We start from the raw sequence: 21,978 nt of genomic DNA on the forward strand, positions 1-21,978 counted from the left end.
CAGGCTGCGGGCTTTTACAGCTTAGAAGAAGCTACTTGGAAAAGAGTGCTGCTCCACCTAAAAAGAGAGCAACCATGGTAGCATGCGCCAAAGGGCTTCTGCTAGTATCTGACCTTGCAGGGATGTAAGGATGAATGACTGTATCTGCCCAACACAGCTGAAAGGCCTACATGACCGGATGCCGAGCCATGAAGGGTGCGTGACGTGCTTTAAAAACAGCCCGTCCAGTGATCCCGAAACCCGAGCAGGTACCAAACAAATTAAGATTCTAGAAGGGCTGTGGGCAGTTATTAGCGATGCCGGACTGGCTAAGGAGAAAGAACAGGTTCCTTGCAGAAGGAGTGAAACGGTGGGCCACAACAGACAATAGTGGGACAGGGAGGATTGCATGTTATGTGGTTTGACGACGTTCTTGAACTGTTGTCTCAAAGGTAACCTGGAACACAATAGCCACCCGCCTATAAAAGAATGCAATATAAATGCGAGAATATTACTTAACAAAAAAACTAGAGATTAGTTTGTCTTAACTTTAGTACAAAGATTTTGAGTTATTTTGCACACATTTTGTTTAGCTTCAACTTGCACATTGACTCAGGGGGCAAATGCCATCACCCAGCTGTAAATGTCAATATTTAGGGACGTGAAAAAGCTCATTCTTTATGTATGGAAAGTCTTGCCATGGTGGAGCAGTGCGGACATCCAAAAGTGGAGCACCATCTGCCCACACAAGATGCACATCAATATATCTGGGGAGCGATATGTCTTCACAACAAAAAAGATACCACTTCCAGAATACAAAGCCCTGTAAAAAGGACAGACCAAGCCTATTATCTTATTGCCATGGTCTCTTTAACACCACAAGATCTGGGAAGATTGAACAATAGGTATGTTTTCCTGGCTTTCACTTAAAAAATGCATTCAGGAAATTGTAGTCTTGGTCGACTTCAAGTCCTCAAACGCTTTTGAAAGGACTAGAGTGCAATCGTCTGGGAAAGAAAGCCCAGTATGTGGTCCTAGGTGTCCAGTGACAACGAAGCATGCATCATAATAATACATATTCGTGTGGCCAACTGAACTAAAACCCCAGGTCCCAGAATGCATTTAGTGAACTAAAGAAACAGACATTAAGGAATAATTATACCTATCAAAAGGCCACCTCTTATTTGTGGCACAACAAGGCCATATTATGCATTCAGGAACTTGTAGTTTCAATTTTTTATAACCTGTCTAAGACTCTAAAACCAAACCTGCAAAGTGGGGTTAGTTAAAAAGCTAGGCCTGGCTGAGTGTGTCAGTTATGACTTGGGCCCACCTGGCAGGGATGCAAAGTTTTCTGACGCTGTGGGGCATTAGGGTAATTGATTACTTAAGTAAGGCAGACAGCACAGGTGAAAAAACTCACTTTGCACTTCTCCGGCCTTGACCGGGTGGCACTCTCCATGCGGGGTGAAGAGCCGCACGGTGTTGAACTGGTGGCTCGTGTGCTTCCGGGGGATGCCCTCGCGGGTGGTTGATGTCTTGTAGAGCCGCTTCATGTAGCGCAGGCCCCGGGCATTGGACCGGGGCAGCCTTGGCTGGGACGCCTTGTTCCTCGGGCCGGTCCTGGAGGAGCGAGGGCAGGATGCTGTAGCCCTGCTGGTTCAGGGCGTTGGGCTCCGCTGTCGGGCTACTGGGCGAGCACAGGCCTGGGGCAGTAGGAGGCAGGCAGACAAGGATACGCAGCATAGGACCATTCTGGCCACTTCCATGATTTGGGGCCTGGAGAGCAGGCCAGTCCTGCTACTCGAGACCAACGGACCCTCCCGCCAACCCGCTTTAAAGACTCGCAGGTGCGCCTGCCAAAGGCCTCGGATATCTCACGCTCCTTAAAGAGGCAGTGCGTGCTGAATACTTGCAAGCAAGTAACCAAGCGAAGCAGACTTTGACGCACAGTTGCCCACACATCGGTCATAAAAACGTTTACTCGCACAAGGCCGCTGTCCGTTATTTTCACCGATGTAAAACACGTAGCTTTTTTTTCTTCTCGTTGACAATCTCCTGCTTTGAACCTAGATTTATAATAGGAAAAGTAAAGTTACAAATAGCACAATGGAAAGAAAAACCAGAGGCGGGGGGAGGACATGTCGCAGACTAAAATCCTTATTCAGGAAATACTATGAGGTCATGACTGATGAGCTACAGGAATGGTCCCTAATTACAATGATGTTATCTTATCCTTCCCAAAACATTGACCAGAATGTAAATTAATGTGGTGAGTGAAAACCCTTTTGAGGATGTATATGTAAAGCACATGTGAAAGGAATTTAAATATTGAGTTAACTGACATCCAATGGGCATATTCCTGACCGCCGACAAAGGAAGTATCTCCCAATGGTAAATTCAGGTAGATGCACTTAAATATATACATCAAGCTTACTTTACACTGGTTAGCGTGGTGCGTTTTGGAATGGCATCCTTTGCTGTTTCTGGCTCTGTAGGCTACTGCCCTACCTTTTCTTTGTTATTTGCACAGCTACGTGTGTTTTTTCTCAGTGAATTTGACAGTCATACACGCCATTTGGGGGTTGTAAGTTTTTGTCTGCATCTGGGCTGTACTTTGATGCCCCAGAACAGCCAAGTTGCACCACTTATGTGTCTGAGTAAATTCTGCTCTCTTAGGGACTCAGGCCTTTTTACGTATATAGGGTGGGAGTAGCCAAACCTGTTCAACCAAATGACCCATTATTATTATTCTTCCATCATGATAAACCAAAGAACAAGCCTGAAAAGGATTCATGTATGAAGCAACTGGGTTCTGGAGTTTCATTTATTTCCTACTAACCTCAAGACAAAAAACCTGCACGGTCGATACATTATAGACTACCCTTAACGCTAGCATCTAGCACGACCGATAGCATGCATATTAGTAATTTATCGGACTTTCAAATTATAAATTTGTTTGAGACATTTGCCTATAAAACTCCAGATACAGAGATAGATAAAAAACAACAATCAATAGAATAAAATTCGGAGGAATGGCTTGAAAATTGAATTTAAAAACATTTGATTTCTTTTGCATTCAAAAATGGGTTTATAGAAATTATAGATCACACAACACCAACGAGAGTATCTCGAATGTTTGTATTTACAATAAAAAATAAAAAAAATTGAGCGACTGTGTGTATTCCATATATTACCAATAAGGTCTGTTTTTTTTATTTGCTAATATTTTTTATTGTTATTTCTTAAATAAGGAATACGTTACAGACACAGTATTGAGCTCGGAGATTACAATTATTACTGAAAGAACATAACCTGGATACATTATCTCTCACCTGTTCTCTTTGTATTTTGCTCTGCCTTTGCAGTAACCGTGTTAAATGATTGCTCATGAGGATAATGAAGACTGTACGGATATAGTATGCAGTAGAATTATCCACACGTTATTCCCCACCTTTTCTGCTCCCATACCTCATGATCAGCCTTTCCCAACAAATCATTTAAGAACTTTTTCCATACGTGCAAGAATTCTATACAGTAAATATGACAAATAAAACATTTTTTATTCAAATTACTTAGAAATCCGTTTCTTTCCAGTACAATTGCACAGAACTCAGAAACAGAATACCTTTCATCTCAATTTACCCTTAGCTTTCGTACCTCAGATCTTTAATTGAGGATCAGGTACTCTGAAACTGTAATCATACGTACTTTCACTTCCCAATCATGCTAAAGTAAATGCAATTGATATCTAATTTGAGAGGTATTCATAATCCATATTGGCGAACAACTCCAATGCGGGAATTCTAAAAGCTATTGTCAATGGATCTTGCCTAAAGATCCGGCCCACTTTCTTTGCTGCCCAAGGCATCTTCCAAGCAAAGACAAAATCATTTTAATATGTATTCACTGTATGACACTTTGTGTCTGTATCTAAAGAATCTCCCACCAGTTTCCCCAGAAAGGGAGTTTTAATTCCTGGCAAATAGCCTGTATCATCAATCCCTTTGGAAGATTTAGGACATTTCCAACATAAACCTCCAGTACTTGCACACACACATCCAAGCTGTAGAAAGCTATTACTTCTGATCTAAAGAGGAGCCATTAGTGGCATTTTCATTTCCATGGTCCTCATTAAAGGAAGAAGAGAATATTCCACAAACTTCCAATTAATTTTTACTACAGCACCATTGGTTAGTAAAGCTATGTTTCTTAAAGCATGTATATGATCTTTCCAATATAATGTTCTACTCCGTAATATGCTGAGATGCATATAGGAGGCAACTTCTCCACTTTAACATTGTTTAAAACCATGGAATTATTTGTTTTACCAAAAAATCATGATTTTAGTTTTTTTTCAATATTTACGGTCATATAATTTGTTTTATAATATTCAATAAATGGGTACGTTTGCATTCTAATTCCACCACTGTGTAATCCAGAACGAGTAGATCCATTACCTAAAGCAACCAGGGTATGTGGACCCCTCCTATTTACGTTGATAATGACTTAGTACATTGCAGTGTTCCAGGGTGATCGACTAATTAACCAACCCCCAGACAGACATGGGGGCCAGCACATATCCCTGACGCAGACAATTATATATTTATATCCTTTTGGACAGTTGATAGAGCTCTAACTGAGCCCATTTGATGTAAGCCCTTAATTAGAGAGTGTAGACCTTGGACATTTTCTGCAGAACGAATTGATTGTACAGTCTGATTCAGCCCACTAAATGCAGACCCCAACACAGCACACAGTCATTTATTTAGCTCTGTTGACTTCCCCACCAAAACCCACATCACAAAGCAATGAATGGTGGTGGAGTGGCCCTCACAGACCCCCACTTGTTCTACTAGTGATAGATTTGTTTAAAACACCCACACCTTGAACTGATGCAACAGAATAGTAGGAAGCATTGTATAAACAGACTTATAAATCTGCAATTTCTTGTACTCTTATTGTTCCCCTTTCAAAGGATCGGTTCAATACAGCTCCACGCCATGAATCAGCGGTAGGCCCATTTTGAACAAACCATTGGTAAAATGGAGCCAGAGTTTCTACCCACCAACTTATATATATTTTTTTAATAATTGCAGGAATTTTGTCTGGACCTGCTACTCTATTTAATTGAAAACTGTAACCTTACCTCTTATTCTTATTCCAGCATTTCTGGATTATTTAATAGATCATGCAGCGTCAGTTTAGGGTGACCATACAAGTTGTTCAGAGATAAATAAAGGCAATTGACCCTCCGGAATAACACAAACCAGACTGAAGGCTAGAATTAAGAGTTGACAAACTTTACTTGATTATCATTCTGTGCGGCTTGAGACATTTGACCCTGATGAGCATGAAAATAAACTTTTTTTCTAAGAATTTATTTTCTTATATTCTTATATTCTATTTTCACTTTATTTACCTGAAGCTTATTATTAGATATGTGATGGCACCTAAAAGCGTTGTCTATTTTCTGTATCAAACTGTTTCAACTTTGATACAGTAAGTCAAACCAATTTTACTTTGGAGTAGATACAAAATTATAACCAGGCTAATTTATCACTTGTGGACATGCTAGAATATTATACAAAAGTGTAGAGTACCGAACCTTTTATCAAAGTCTGTTAATGTCTGGATATGAGATGCAAGCAACCGTGTGGTTTTTCTTCTGACATAGTTGACTCTAAAAGGGAGAACTCTATTCATGGTTCAGGGCATTTCCAAAGAAAGAGTGGTAGAAACAAGCCACTGCCCTCACATGACGCAACCTTGCAGTTGTTATAAAAAGCAAATAGGTGCATTAAAACAATCGCATTTGAGCGTAATTGGTGACTGATGTGGAATGTACACCTAGCTAGAGAATCATAAGCAAACCGTATATTCAGACAAATCAGCTCAGTTCTTGCCATCAAGCTGCAGATTTTCTCATCATATCATTCTTTGCATTAGGTAGCAAGTGTCTAGGTCTAATTCGCATAACAGTATTGATCAATGAACAATTCCCGAAATGATTTTGCCACTGATTAAAGTGATCTTCCTTTCCTCAAGAGTGTTGTCGGGAAGGTGCTTGACATGGCACTGTTTACTTCAAGACTGCTACTGATAGATAAGCAGAACACAAAAACCTATGTAAAGTTGGAATATTTGGAATATTCCATGCCAGCTAAGTAGTGAAGTATGTTGTTCCATATTAGGGACTCAGATTATTCGTAAACCAGTAGTCAAATTTGAAGAATCTAAGTCTTTGAGGTGAAACTTGATAAATGTCTTTTACTTTAAAGATTCCTTTCTTGATTGAAGACGTTCCCATTTCAGCTTCTTCTGATTAAACCAGATCATAATATTGTCCCTGCCAGCAGCCTTAGCCCAAAAACATAGTTTCACTTAAGATTTTACTTACTTCCTTTCCAATTTTTCACATCCGAGAGGATTGTTGTCAGTGCTCTTAAAAGTTGATCTGTCTGTATGCCAACTTTCTGGATCACTTTAAAGTCTAACACAAAAATGTATTGCCTACAGACTAAAATCAATATTTTTTATACAGTTTGGACAACTACATTCTCTTTCTCTCCCAGCGCCCCCCTTTGCTCTCTTACCTCCACCCCTCATAAAAGGCTCCTGTCCCTGGAACCAAGTGCAAACATTGGTAGTGACCACAATTAACAAATGAAAAGAAGCATGTATAATACTGCAGTTTTTGGTACAAATTTGCCCCCACAGTAAGAAGTGGACGTCCAAGCTGTCCATTCCATGACTGATGTTAATAGTTTATTAGCTTCTCTGGGCATCTTTATACCCAAATATTGTACACTAGCCTTTGCTCAGTTGGTTTTACATCTCTGAGAATGGTTGCAGCATTTGCTTGGCTGAATGAAAACATTTTTTTTCCCATTTAATTATATTTCTTAATACCTCTACAAGTATGTTCAACATCTGAGAAGGTTTCCCGTTTGATTCTCTGTATCAGAAATTATCATTACTGCATAGGAAATCTTCCTAACTACCGTATTTACAACAAGTTTCACCTGGTTCTGGTTAATGACCACTAGCAGGGACTCCTGTTAATGTTAGGCTAAACAAAGGTGAGGACTGTGTGGCAGCTCTGTCTTGCCAATGCAAAATCGTTAGACCTGATAGTTGTGGTTGACATTGAAGCTTTGGGATCCAATTTATAAACATTAAAAAAACGATGTGCTCCGAGGAGCCGCATTTGCCTACCTTACAGCCAAAAATATGCCTGATAAACAAATCACCAGTCATGTTGCAATAAAGGCAATAACCATTTGTTTAAGCTTCACAATGTTCTGCCAAACATGATTGTATTGTGTACTTTTGTTAACAATAACTTACTTTTTGTATTCAGGTGTTAATGGATATGTTCCATCAAGATGAAGAAGATCTTAGTTTGTTATCATTAAATGATGAAGAACCTTCCACGTTGGGAGAACAGACATATTACGACATGGTCAAGTCTTTTATGGCTGAGGTTCGGCAGTATATAAGGGAACTTAATCTTATTATTAAAGTTTTTAGAGAACCTTTTGTCTCCAACTCTAAATTATTTTCACCTCATGTAAGTATATTAAACTTTGTATATCATGAATGTTCTTGTTAAGTAGTTTAATTTGGTCTTGTCTGAGGTATACTTTCTGAGTATTTTGCTTAAAGTACATTTCCACAAGGGTTGCCTCGGCTTGTATAACACCTGAATTCTAGCATTTCTTGCTTAGTACTGCCAAAGGCAATTGCTTTCACACAAATGGTTGTTGTTGAAAACCCCGGTGCTTCAGTCTTTACCTGTGGTCCCCAGAAACTGACAAGATGATCAGAAAAGGTGAGCAAATGTTTCCCAATCCTATGGGGCCACTAGGTCTGTAGCATCTTGTACATCTGGGTTGGTCTTATCGCAGGCCCTAAATAGGTAATATCTTAAGTATGTAATTGCACACCTAGTTTTTATAATGACTAGTATCGAAATATATCAAATTATGAAACATAAATAAGCAATCACTTTTTCTGCCAAAGGTAATCTAGAATATAATCCTGAACACTGAACAAAACAATATCATCATACTTAGCAACTTATATGCACAAATGTATTAAACCAGCAGCAAACAATTCCCATATTCTTCTATGTCATTTCCTCCTATCTTTGCTTCCCAAAATAGCATTTTCTTTAACACAAAAATCTTAAATGTGTTGCACCATTGATGGTATTGGGTGGATTCATGATCCAGCTACATTTGGCATTGCAAAGATTTTGACAAAAATGGTCATGAATAATGTACTCTTTAACTGAGCCAACGTGTGATTAAATGTGCTGAAGATAATTAGTGGAAACATACATATATAATTCAACCCTAGTTATTATCTTGAGATCCCAAAAATGTTGATCTAAATTGGTTTTAAGCTAAGACAAATTTCAAACATGGACTAGCTGCACATCAGGTACTCCACAGTGGAGCCAGCAAGAATGTAATCTGCACGCAACAAAGATCATGAATGGCTTTAAAGTTCTGCATTTTTACGTTGGCAGTGTAAAAGTCCCTGTCCTCAAGTAATAGTACCTTCAACGTTTACCAGAGCCTGCCATTGTTCATACTATTTATTGCAGCCCTTACTAAATTATCATGTAATTTAATACAAACAAATGATAAAATTGCCTTATTTTCTTTTTTTACCCCTCATCAAGCAAGATTGAGTGGGGAGTCATGTAAGTAGGTGCCGCCAAAAAAAGGGTTTGTAAAATCTTATTTTGCAAGCATTTTAAAGAGTCCTGCTGTTTTCACTTGCTACACATCAACCCAGAGAATTAAACAATTGGCAAACAACTGGCACTGAATGCCGTAGCGTTCTTCTCCCACAAATAAAGCATCCAGTTATTATATACCCCCGGCAGACATTGGTGATCCCACGAGGCGAAAATCAATTTACTTTAGAAATAGAGTAAACCCTAAACCATTGTTTTCCATACATGGAGAAAAGTGCTTAATTTCTGAAAAAAAGACCTACTTCTATTAAGAAGTCTCTAAAAAATGTCCTGAAGCATCATGTGTTTGCAAATTCTTAAATAATGTGAACATAGAATTGGTTGGTTTAGGTCTTCTTATGAGTTCAATAACTGTAATGTTTGGGGGTTTGGCCCAGCAAGATGGCTGACAGGACGGGCTAAGGGAGAGCTTTCCAGCACCCTGACACAATCCTACCTAATCCTGCTGATTCCCAGCTGGTGCTTACTCCATAGCTCCAGCACGGTGGCTTCCTTGACGTCAAGTGCAGGGAGCCTCTGAGGAGCCGACTGATGCTGGCCGGTCGGCACTGCAGACCACTGGCCTGACCGAAGCGAGGGTGTTGCCATGTGAGGAGCGTGCCCTGGACTGTCGCGAGGAACCACATTGCCTTATGTCGCTTCTGAGCGCCGCACAGGAGCCAGAGTCAAGGAGGCCCACTGAGGTGTGGAGGGCCCTGAAGGGGCCAGGAGGTGAGGCCTAGGTTAGCTGGCCGCCAATCGCCCCAGAGAGGCAGCCCACATGCATGGCAGAGACTGTAGACTGAGGGCCCCCAAAGTTTGATGGGATTTTTCCCTTTCCCTCTTGTGCGGTGTTGTTGGGCTTTTGCCGAGGGGTGTGGCACAGTGGAGGTCCCTGCCGCCGGGTGCACGCTCACCTGCGAGTGCGTCTGGCAGTCCTATGGGGCGTGGTAGGCTCTGAAGTGGCCCGGAGGCAAGGTTTAAGAACGCAGGTCGCTGTGAGCACAGGTGAGGCGGCTCTGGCAGCTGAAACTGTGGACCGGGCCCCAAAGCCTGCCGTAGACCTCCCCCTTATTTGTTGTGTTGCCGGGCTGCTGCCAGGCGATGTGGCAAAGTGGAGGGCCCGAGTATCACGGAGCACTCACCTGAGAAGGCTGGAAGCCGCATGCGCCCTGCCTCACAGCCCCAGGTGGTATGGAAAACAATGGTCCTAAACCTTTCTTTAGAAAAAGTAAGTTTAACCTATAATCATCATTTTAATCCATGTAGGAGCATACATAATGTCAGCTTGCGGTAATCAAAAATTTGAGTTAATAATGTGCAACAACTAATACATTTCAATGCAGCATATATTTATTCACTCATAATTAAGCTGACAGTATATATCTTTCTGTATTAATGAAAACCGTGGACGGACGAGAAATCGTTGCTCCAGAGGAACGTGCAGGAGAAGGGTGCTCTAGTGAAAAGGTTGGATAAAGAAAAGGGAAAAGTTTCCAAGGTGCTAAAAAAAGGACGTATAAAAAAATTAAATGTTGGTCTGAACAGAAAGTATCAGTCTAAATAGTCCTCGCCATGGTTGATCAAAAGTCTACAAACTCTTGGGGGCGTGGCCAGGCGGCGATGAAGATGGCTGCCTAGGAACCGATCTCCGTCTGGACCGTTGCTGTTCCCATGTAATCCGGCACCAAATCCTGGCTGGACCGCACTGTCATCGGCGCCCCGGCTCCCTTAGGTGACGCGCTACCGTTCCGCGCTTTGAGCGGAGTCTGAGGACCCAGCGGGGACGAATCGCCGCGATCGCCTGTGCTGCGGCTGGCCCGGGGACGCGGTCTGGAGCCTGAGGACCGGGAGTAGCCAAAATAGAGGCCCGGGCTTGCGGCCTATACCTCGGACTGGGCCGGAGCAGGGCCGGATCTCCGGTGGGCGGGGCCCAAATTGGCACCGTACCGCGCTGTTGCCTACAACCTTGTGGGATCCGAGGAGCACTCTGGAGGAGGGGCACAGGAGCCTGAGGGGGTGCCACCTGGGCCCTGTCTGGCATCAATATCTGCCCGTGTGTGCGGTCGGCTTACAGACAGAAGGGCACGAACAATGACACTCTGCCGCGAGGACACCCCAGATACAAGGGGGGATCCTAAAGAACAATATTCGGCGGCGCAGACGGTGTTGGTGGCGCAGCTGCCGGAGCAGCAGACCATGGCGCCATAGACTTGGGGCAGCAGGGATCCTGAGACGTGGCCGTACGGGGTGAGCTTGGCCTTGAGGTGGCGGCGCAAAAGATACAGGAGGGCCTACGCATACGGTGCCATAGGAGAAGTGTGGCTCAATGGTTAGAGCGGCAGACCCTGATGCAGAGATCTAGCCCGGGACCAGGGTTCAATTCCCCGCCTCGGCGGGTCTTGGGCTCAAAATTCCACGGACCTGATAATTCTCGGCCTCTGTGCCTATTCCAATCATGGAGTCCCACTCTGCAACTCTGGGCAATAGCTTGCTTAATCTCCACAATGGCCCCCACAACGCTAAGGATGCCTGGCCTCCACCTTGGGGGTGCCCAGGAGTGGACGCCTCACAGGGAACGCCAGGATGGGTTCCACAGCGGTATTCGTACAAGCGCCTTGAGACCCTTGCGGGTGATTAGTGCGCTATACAAGTATCAATTTACATTTTACATTTACATAGGCACAGGAGCGGCTGGCACCCGGTCGCGGACGAGTGCGCTGGTGCGCTTGAGCCTGCCACCCGGGAAAAGGAAAGCCCTGGACGTCTGGCCATATTTGGTGGGCTGGACCGATTTGCGCCGGAGGGGAGACGCCCCTGGCTGCTGTTGGCAGGCTGAGGCCTATAGCGGCGATCCGCGCAAAGACGTGGGGTGACTGATTCGGCCTGCCACGCGGATTGATCACACTGCCCCGGTGAAGGAGTGGTAGTGGCGCAGAAATAGCAACTGACGTCACCCGGACCGGTGGCACGGAAACTTGGTGGGTAGGGCGCCGATATCCGACATGCGGCCCAAGGGGGGGAACATCAACCCAAACCAACAAACTCGATAAATATGCGGTGCCAATGGGTCAGGTGCAGTCCGGAGCGGCGACAGAGGACAACACAGACCAAGCGGATCCCTCCTTGACCTCCATAATGGCCGCAATACAGACACTTGGCACTAACCTCTAGACAAAAATGGACAAGATCTCCATTGAGGTGAACCTGCTATGCACGGACCTCGGCAAGACCACGGAGAGGTCTAAAACTAAGGAAACTGACATCAAGGCACTGCAGGCCTCGGAAAAACGGCTCGAAGGTCGGGTGAACGAGCTCGTCCACCAGCACCGCCAAATGGCCCTGAGACTCGAGGACCAGGAAGGGAGGGCCCGAAGGAGCAATATCCGCGTGGTTGGTGTGCCGGAAGGAACGGAGGGGCAAAGTGTGAAGCTATTTCTTGAGGACTTAATTCTCTGCCACCTGAAGCCAAAGAGACTCTCCAAGATCTTTACCATTGAACGGGCTCACCGCGCCCCGGTCCCTAAACCCAAGCCAGGGGCTCCGCCAAGAACAATCATTGCCTCTCTCCGGGGTGGGGTTGGGCTACAGGCGCTCTGCTAATTGGGGAAGTGGGTAGTTTGAAACTAACAGAGCAGGGAGCAGGGTGGGGTGGGGGTTTGTTCAGAGGGAGGGGAGGGCACTTCCGACAGGGCTGGGAAGGAAGAGGGTTATGGGTCCATTGCACTGGGTACCGATCACTCTTTGTACTGTTTTGAACTGTTGGGATGGAAGGTGGGAGGGGGGGGGGGGGGTGGAGTTGGGAGTTTTTTACGGTCACACATTGCTATTATGAACAGAGTCAAGGAATACACCAGTACGCAAGGACAGGTCAGCTCATACAGTAATGGATATGGCTAGGAGATGGGAAAAGAGTCTTAAGGTCCTTAGCTGGAATGTGAACGGGCTAGGTGACAGGCTCAAACGTACCATTGTCTTTAACAAATTTATAACGTCACCTCCCCGATGCAGTATTACTGCAAGAGACACACCTGATGGGTAGCACATGCCAGGCCCTCAACAGATGGGGATATACTCTGGCGGTCCACTCCGGCTTCACCTCTGGCTCCAGAGGCGTGGGAATCCTGCTGTGCCGTTCCCTGCCCCTCCATATTGACCACACAGAAACAGACCCGCAGGGCCGCTTTGCAGCATTGTCAAGGAGGTGGAAGGGTGGCAGGTTAAATCTGCTTTCCACTTATATCCCACCCGGCCTCCAAACCCAATCCTACATAGACCTGGGCAAACTCCTACTCTCCCTCCCTGACGGTCAGCTAATCATCGGGAGAGACTTCAACGCAGTGGTCTCAGGAACCCAGGACAGACACCCTCCCAGAGACACACCCCAAGGGCAAAAATGGCTGGCTGACCTTTGGGCTAACAGACGTGTGGCGACTGATGCACCCCACCGATAGGCACTTCACCTTCTCCGGTCCGCACCATTCATTCTCCCGCCTAGATTATATACTGACTCCACTGCAGCAAGACACAGTCATACAAAATTCCTCGCACCTAGCCCGTGGTATCTCCGACCACTCACCAGTCTGGACACACATCACGGTCGGGACTAGATGGGAGGGCTGCGTCACGCCAATAAACGCCTGGTATCTAAAAAATGAGGAGCTTAGGAAAACGCTGTCCCGCTCCATAACGCAATACTTCGAGCAAAATGTCGGGTCGGTAAGCTCTTCTGTAATCCTGTGGGAGGCTTTTAAGACTGTGCTCAGGGGAGAGGCCCTGTCTGCCATCTCAGGCCGCCGTAAGGACAGTGAGGCACAGATTAATTCTATTGAAGCAAACCTAATATTGCTGGAGGAGGCTGCACACGCTGATCGAGAGCCAGAGGTGCAACATCGGCTGCAACTTAAAACTGCGGAATATAGGAAGCTGGTTACGCAGGCTGCCCAAACTGTGGCTCGACACAAGGCAGGTAGGATCTACGATCAAGGCGACAAAACCGGCAAGCTTATAGCATGGCTTGATAAAAAACAGCAGGCAAATAAAGTAGTACCAGAAATACAAACAGCTTCCGGGGCCGTGGTTACGGAACCCCGGGAGATTGTCGCAGAATTTGCACGGCACTTCCAACAGGTTTATAGTAAGGGGTCGGACCGCCCGGAAGAAGATTCCGTACCCCTACTGGCAGACATTCGTATGCCATGCCTATCAGACCTTGACCGGGAGGCTCTGGAGGCTCCACTCGACACAGCGGAACTGGAGCGTGCGATTCGCCCAGGTAAAGCTCTTGGACCTAACGGTCTCCCAATTGAGTTTTACAAGCTCAACCCAGAAGCCCTCAGTTCACACCTTAAACACATGTTTGAAGATAGCAAAGCGGCAGGATTATTGCCGCGAGATAAACGCTTAGCCACTATCGTGGCCATACCAAAAGAAGGGAAACCGAGAGAGTCCTGTTCCTCATACAGACCTATCTCACTGCTCAACGCTGAGCCGAAAATATTGGCCAAAACTCTCGCCAATAGGCTTCAATCAGTCTTGCCCACCTTGGTTCACCCAGGCCAATCAGGCTTCATGCCCCATCGAAACACGGCACTCAACATTCGCCGCCTATATGGTGTGCTTGAGAGGTGCCACACATTACAAGAAGATGCGGTGGTGGTTTCGCTAAACGCCACCATGGCATTTGACACCATAGAATGGCCCTACATGATAGCGGTGCTCCGTAAACTGGGCTTCGGCCCAAATTTTATAGCATGGGTCCGTCTTCTCTATACGGAGCCACTAGCCCAAGTGGTAGTTAACAAAAAAGTCTCCGAGGTTTTCACCCTAGAGAGGGGGACCAGACAGGGCTGCCAGTTTTCCCTTCTCTTATTTGCACTCTCCCTCGAACCACTTGCTACATGGATCAGGCAAGACGTCTACCTCAAAGGGATACAATGGGCGGATGGATGGGAGGACAAGATCTCCCTATACGCCGATGATATCCACCTCTACCTGTCCAAACCACGGAGGTCCATTGTGGCGGCACTCGAAATATTCACAAGTTTCGGGAAGAATTCGGGGTACCGGATCAATTGGAGCAAATCTCTCCTCTATGTCCTCCATGGCAGCCCCCCAAGGCTTCCCAGTACCTGCCCAATCACCGTGGCGGAGGACGGTTTCAAATACCTCAGAGTCTTTGTCTCCACTGACAAGACTAGGATTTACGAAAGGAATCTACTACCGCCCCTACGACGGCTCCAACGTGATTGTAACACTTGGCAGAAACTTCCACTGTCCCTGTTGGGCCGCGCGGCCCTTTTTAAAATGATGGCACTGCCGAGATTTTTTTACGCCCTTCAAAACTATCCGGACCTGGTACCGAACTCTTATTTTGTAGCAATAGAAGCGGCGCAGCGAGACCTCCTCTGGTCAGGCACACCTAGAATAGCGCTACACAAACTTACACTGGGATGGTACGATGGAGGGATAGCCCTCCCAGAAATCCGCAAGTACTTGGATCAACCAAGAGACATATAGTGACGGTAACGACCCAGGTTATGGGATGGACAGATGGCTACTCCCCGGGGGGGGAATTTTGAAGCCGCACTCTATTCTAGACCTGGTAAATACCAGCTCACGGGACCAACAAAATACTCGGTGCTAATATGGCACATGGCGCAGCGGAAGCTCGGTTGGTCAAATACCCTGACCATGGCGTCCGAAAAAATAGGCAACTTGGGATGCACAACGGGGTTCCGTAACTGGGACCTTATTGGTATCTCACAAATTAAAGACTTGTGGGACCCCAAAGGGGTCAGATCCTTCATCTACTTGCAAGAAACGTACCAATTAGCACAAACTCAGTATTTTAGATGCATGCAAATCAGACACTCCCTCCAGTCTAACATACCGCCAGGGACTAAACTCCCACAAGCCTCCCCACTCGAAGACAGATTGCTAGATGGGCACATGCCAGAACATGCCATCTCCCTCATATAAAAACTGATCAATAATCCCCCTGACTCACTCCTGTCCCTTAAAGAGAGGTGGGTTGCCGATGGGCTCGAGATCGATGAAGAGGAATGGACGAGTGCGCTGGCCTCCCCTAAGGAGGTGGGGATTTCGGCTAGACATTTAACTTAAAATACTTCACAGGGTGTACATCTCCTGCACTAGACTACAGTTAATGGGAAGAGGGGGGGAGGGGCTTTGCAGGAGGGGCTGCGGTGAGACGGGCTCTTTCTTCCATATACTGTGGGACTGCCCAATGGTGCAAAGGTACTGGAGACATGTGGTGCATTGCATGCAAGAAGTATGGGGGGGGGTAGGCATACGCCCAGAGGCTAAGACATACCTCTTGAACATCTGGGAACCCACAGACCTGCCTACGAAATGGAAAGTTTGGGTTACACTTGGGCAAATGGTGGCAAAAAGAAACATCGCTCGACTATGGGGTGCCCCCACCCCGCCGAAACTTCTCGAATGGCAAAAAGACATGGACTGGTGTATGCTGCAAGAAAAGACTGTTTATACGGCACGAGGGTGCCCTCTAAAATGGGGGGAGGTGTGGTCATGCTGGAACGACTTCAGAGGTAACATCTGTGAGCCTCCACACGCCGACCGCTCCGGCGTAGAAAATATAGACTGATAATGTTGTTCTCCCAAAAAAAAAGCTATTTTGAATGTTGTTCTCCCAAAAAAAAAGCTATTTTGACTGAAGATGTATACCACACTGTCATTGTATTTTTCTGGTGTTGTAACTGACTCTACCATGCAAATTTACTGACCGTCTTTGTTTTCTTTAAACTGCAAATAAAAAGAGTTTAAAAAAAAAAGTCTACAAACTCTATTCGGCATATTTTGCAATACTTTTAGAAATGTATCATCACTTAGCACAGTGGGGTTGGGGGTTTGTCATCCAGGCCTTAAATAAGTGGGCGTCGACGTTTCGACCCGATTTTGGGGCATAGAGGGGATATTTGGGCCTCAGCCTATGGGTCTTTCTCAGGACAGAGATGGGCTACCAATTTGCGATGTGTGGTTTCTGTGTTCCACGCCCGCAAGGTATTTTGGTGCGAAGGGATCCTCTTACTGGTCCATGATATCACTGGAGGCGTGGGTCCTCATCTGAAAAATGAGGGCAGTGTAATAGGATCGAGTCAATTCTAGGGCATTCAGTGCAGCAACTTAATTGTCTTTTGACGGTTTCAATCTTCCAGCCCCAGATGATCAGCCTGGACTGAGAGGGGGAGGCTCTCTGAGGAATCCACAAGCGTGGACTGAGTGCTTACCCCGGAGAGCTAGGAGCTGCCTATTCCCTGCCCTGCAGTCTTGTGATTATGGGAGCCCGGGTAAGCGAGGGGAACTCCCAGAGAGATGACAGTGGAGTGGCCAAGAAGGCTGACGATAGGGGCTTCTTTTGGAGTGTTCGTTTCCCTAGGCCCTGGACCGCAAGTGGGGACTCTATACCCCCGCCCCCCCAGGAGGCTGATGCAGTGCAGCCTAGACTGATCGGGGTGGCCTGGGGCCTGCCTTGCTTCCTTCCTACTGCAACGTGCTTTCGGAAGTCCTGCTTCCCTGGTGCATCTCCACTCGTGGATCCTCATGCCTGGGGCTCTGTGGCTTTCGGGAGCCATCATGGTATATTGCGGAAGGCTAATTGAGAATAGCAGCAGTTACACATGAGCTACTTCGCAGGCGCAAGTAGAGCTGAAACGGGGAGGAGGGACGGAAGGATTGTGCTCAAGACTGCTGGCAACGAACCCTCAGGCTTGAAAATCCTAGCAACGATCAAAAATTCTAAGTACGTCTTAAAGCACAAAATGGACACCGTATCCATTGAGGTACATTTGCTGCACATGGATCTCTATGGAGTCTCTGAACGCTCAAACAGCCTGAAGGGACGGTGTAGGCACTCATGCATGAGGGGTAGGATTTTACAGCCACCGTGCACATCTTATCGGAGCAAGCCATCCGATTCGATGGGGTCTGGAAAATGCAGAAGGAAGATCTAGGGTGCTGTAATGTACTCTTGTGGGGTTCCTGTAGCAGACCGATGAGGATGCCACATGGTGTTCCTTGAAGAATGGCTTACAGGAATGATGGGTAATCGGGTCCTGTCAGACTTCTTTGTGATTGAAAGAGCGCACCGAACACTAGCCTGATGCTTGGGGCCCTCTCTGAGAACCGTCATGCCAAAATCCTCAACTACAGGGACCGAGACAGTATACTGCAGTGGGCCAGAATGAACAGGGAAGAGAGATGTGAAAGGAGCACATTATGATTACTCCCCGACTAAACGTGCAGGGGCCAAGTTCACCGAAAGTAGTTCCTGGCTGTAAAACGGGTGCTTCCAACACTTAATCTCAGCTATATGCTCCTATACCCAGCCAAGGGGAAAGTGGCTCCAGTTTTTTGTTCCCCGGAGGAGACCTGGACATTTCTGGTGAGTTGGAGCAATAGTGGCGGGGACGCACATAATCATGGCAGGAACAGTAAAGCTCATCTCCTGGAACACCAGCTATGTTGCAGGAGACCCACTTAGTTGTTGAGGAAGCCACCAAACATAAGATAAAATGGCGGGGTTAGTTGTACTTCCTCACTTTCTCAAAATATGGCAGGGGCGGGTCTATACTGATAGTTCCAGGAGTGCAGTTCCAACATAGGGAGACTAGGGCTGATGTGAAAGGGCGATATGTCCTATTATATGGGCTTGAATGGAATGAGAGTGTGCCTGTTAAATGTATATGCCCCTAATCACAATGATAAGTTTGTTTTGGAGGCTACAGAACCTCCTAGCCCAGTACACAGGTATCCCCCTGGTCTGGGTGGGTGATTTCAATTGTATCCTAGATGGTCACCATGACGGGAGACCCCCAACGATGGTTGGTGAAACCAGACGGAGCTGGTGCACTGACTTGAGTTATGACACAGGTAGACTGCATGGATATCTGGAGGGCTTTCTACCCTATGAAGAGTGAATTAACCTACTATTCAGCAGTTCATCAAATACTTAGCAGGCTGGATAGGATATTAGCTGTGTGAGAGATGGGGGACCGTGTACAGTCGTTAGAGCATCTGGGCAGATTTCAATCTGATCACACTCCGGAGCACCTTATGTACACTTGGGCCTGTGTCCGGTCAGCGATCTCTACTTGATGTCTCCAGCCAGAATCCCTAAGGGACACTGGTTTTCCTGTCAGACATTAGCACGGTTCTCACCGGTTATTTTGCTGAGAGCTGGGGGTCGGTGATCAGGTGAGCACTAGAATGGGAGGCACTGAAGGTCGTCCTGCGTGGGGAATGCCTCCCGAAAACCTGCAGTGTAATCTGGAGCAGAAAGTAGCCCACCTACAAAGGGCTGCGGTAGATAATTTGATTTCCGAGGTAGAGGTGCAGGCAGTGTGAAAAACAAAAGGGCAAATATGGGTTACACTTAATTGGTTAAACATGAGAGATTCTAGGCCAAGGCTACACCGAGAGAGCGATAAACTGGGTAGGCTATAGGCCTGGCTCTTAAAATTCAGGAGACACCAACCCACAATCATGGCTATAGAGGGCCATCAGGGTGACCTTGTGATCATGCTGGCAGTTATCAACAGGGAATTGCATCATCCTGTGTCTGCTGTTCACAGGAGGCCAGATACTTGGGGAGATACTGCTGGAACTAACTTATTGGGTACAATTTTATTACCAATCCTAAGTGGGGAGCAGATGGCCGCTTTGGAGGCAGACGCATTGCTGAAAACGCCGGGTGCGGATTGTGTTCCCTCTGGTTTCTATCAGAAGTCCTTGGACTTGCTTGTTGATTGTGTTGGAGGTGTTTAGGGAGACTCAGCAGTTGGGCAGCTTGCCAAAATCCATGCAGGAGGCTCTTATAATCATGTTGCCCAAGATGAAGCATAACCCGGTGCATCTGGACTCTTCCCACCTGTTGTCAATGATCAACACAGATGTTAAGGTGCTAGTGAAGGCCCTAGCTAACAATCTGATATCAGTGATCCCCCACATGATCCATGAGAGTCAATTTGGGTTTATCCTACAATGTAGCACCCTCTTGAACTTCCTTAGGGTGACCCACATCATGCACTCTGTGTGATACTCCGGGATAGAGCGAGCCCGTGATGCCCTGTATATTGAGATGGCATTTGATACCCTGGATTGGGACTATCTGTGGGAGGTACTGAGCAGATGGCATTTGGCCTTGTCTTGGTTACATATTTCTCTCCACTTTATGTGAACCCCTCGTTGAGAGTCGATCAGGTGACTTTGTCTCAAGGGCCTTGACCATAGAGTGAGCTACAAGGCAGTGGTGCCCACTCTCCCCACTAATGTTTGCCCTGCTGATGTAGCCACTAGGGATTCGCTTGTGTGCAGAGCAGGGGCGATCAGCCATATGTGTGTGTGCGACAGACCACTTAATCTCTGTATATACCACCGACACACTCGTCTACCTACAGCAGCCCGCATTCTCAATGCTGTTCCTTTTAAAGGAGGTGCAGGAATTCGGTGAGGCATCTTGCCTCCTGGCGAACCAAGGTAAATCCATTAATATTCTCTTGGGCAGGACTGGAGGGCAAGCCCTTGGAGGCTCTACCACAGCTTGGGCTGCAATGAGAACTGGAGGCGTTCATATATGAGGATCCAGGTGATGCATGCGAAAGACGTAACTCTCAATATGGGTAGGGGCTAGCTGGGCTATGAGGCTCTTTAAAATTCTGGCAAATATTTCTACTAATGGTAGTGGACAGAGTCTCCCTGGCAAACATGGTGTTGCTCCTGAGACGTCTGTATATACTGCAGAATTTGCAATGTTTGATCCCCTGCATCTCACTCTTGCTCTATATATTCATATATATATATTTTTCCATATATCAGTGCAGCTCCTTTAAAAAAAGAGGCTAATCAATGCAATACATTCCTGTTTTTGCAATCATATACTACATAGCATAGACCACAGGAGGGAAAGCATTACTTGACCTGTTTTAATGAGCAGAATTAACACCAAATTGCAAAAGAGCCCGCATTGTTAGCCTACAGGCTGCATTGAAAACCAATACCATAAAAATTGAAAGCAATTGTAACACAAAAAAACTGGCACCGTGCCTTTAAGGCAGTCATGACCCCCAGCACCCCATCATGCCTCAGGGGTGATAGTTAGGTCAGTTGTTCTTTTCCACTCCTTCAGTCAGGACCCTAGAATTCGCAGCTCTGACTTTTTGCCTTTTTTTGTCAAATATTCCTTCATTTAATTGTGGTTTTCTACCTTTCACTCAACGTCTTTTTGGTCTTAGAGTAAGGTACAACCTTTTTTTTGACAAACTTTTATTTTCTGTCATCATGCCTTTTCTTTTTGACCCTTGCCCCTCCTGTGGCAAGAAGGCCAGTTCTGACACATATTCTGTGTGCATCCTCTGTCTTCCTGACTCTCATTCCTCTGAGGCCATCCAGCATTACAAAAAACTGTCCTGAAGAACTCTCAAGGAGAGAGAAAGAATACGTCTTCCTAGGCTCTCTGAGAGGAAGAACTCTACATCCAGGGGGGTCTCAGGTGAGACAGAAGAACAAGAGGTCCAGATCGACGACAGTAAAATACCGATTTGTTCACTCTCGGGATCGGCATTGAATTTACCAGTGCCGAAGAAACAGATGTCGTGGAGACCTCTACAGTCAACGGTGCTGGTACACCAATTGACGCCAAGACCGAAGACAATAGTTCCGACGTCGAGTCAACCGGTAACGAACCCTCCGTTGGCGTAAACCAGGCTATGCTCCACTGTCAGCCTTGGTTCGACGTCGAGGCAAAAGACTCTGTCTGCGTCAATGCAGTAACCTTAGTAGTCATCTACCCATAGACGATCGACATTAAGACACAGACCGCCGTCGGCGTTGTCACACAGGCGCTCAACGTCATTACACAGGACTCCAGCTGCATCACACAGGCGTTCGACGTTGAGGCACAAGACTCCGTCGGTGCCACTTCATTCAGTGTTCCTAGAGGGGTTAGTCAGTCCCCATGAGAAGATGCCCTTGAAGTCATACCTTCTTGCCTCACTTCAGGGTCCGCTAGTGAGATGCCAAACAGTTTAATCTTACGATCTGGTCCCATAGTTCCTAAAGTACAGCTACCTCAATCTTTCACTAGAATGCAAGGCTATCTTACGGGAATGTTGAAACCTCACTCTGCTTTCTTGCTATATGTCTTGTTGGAAAAGGTTTGTGCATTACTGCATCTCTAAACATTTAAACTTATTTCAAGTTTTTGTGCA

General features: G+C 46.3%; 1 protein-coding gene across 1 annotated transcript in view; it reads left to right on the forward strand.

Annotated features, from left to right (window-relative positions):
• Window positions 1–21,978, forward strand: part of SOS1 (SOS Ras/Rac guanine nucleotide exchange factor 1) — an 897,181-nt gene that overhangs the window by 240,662 nt on the left and 634,541 nt on the right. The window contains exon 5 of the mRNA XM_086927418.1: window positions 7,343–7,552. Coding sequence (XP_086783544.1) covers window positions 7,343–7,552 — 210 coding nt within the window. The remainder of the gene's footprint in view (window positions 1–7,342; window positions 7,553–21,978) is intronic.

Source organism: Lissotriton vulgaris, chromosome 6, assembly GCF_964263255.1.
Source record: "Lissotriton vulgaris chromosome 6, aLisVul1.2, whole genome shotgun sequence".
Classification (NCBI taxonomy): domain Eukaryota; kingdom Metazoa; phylum Chordata; class Amphibia; order Caudata; family Salamandridae; genus Lissotriton; species Lissotriton vulgaris.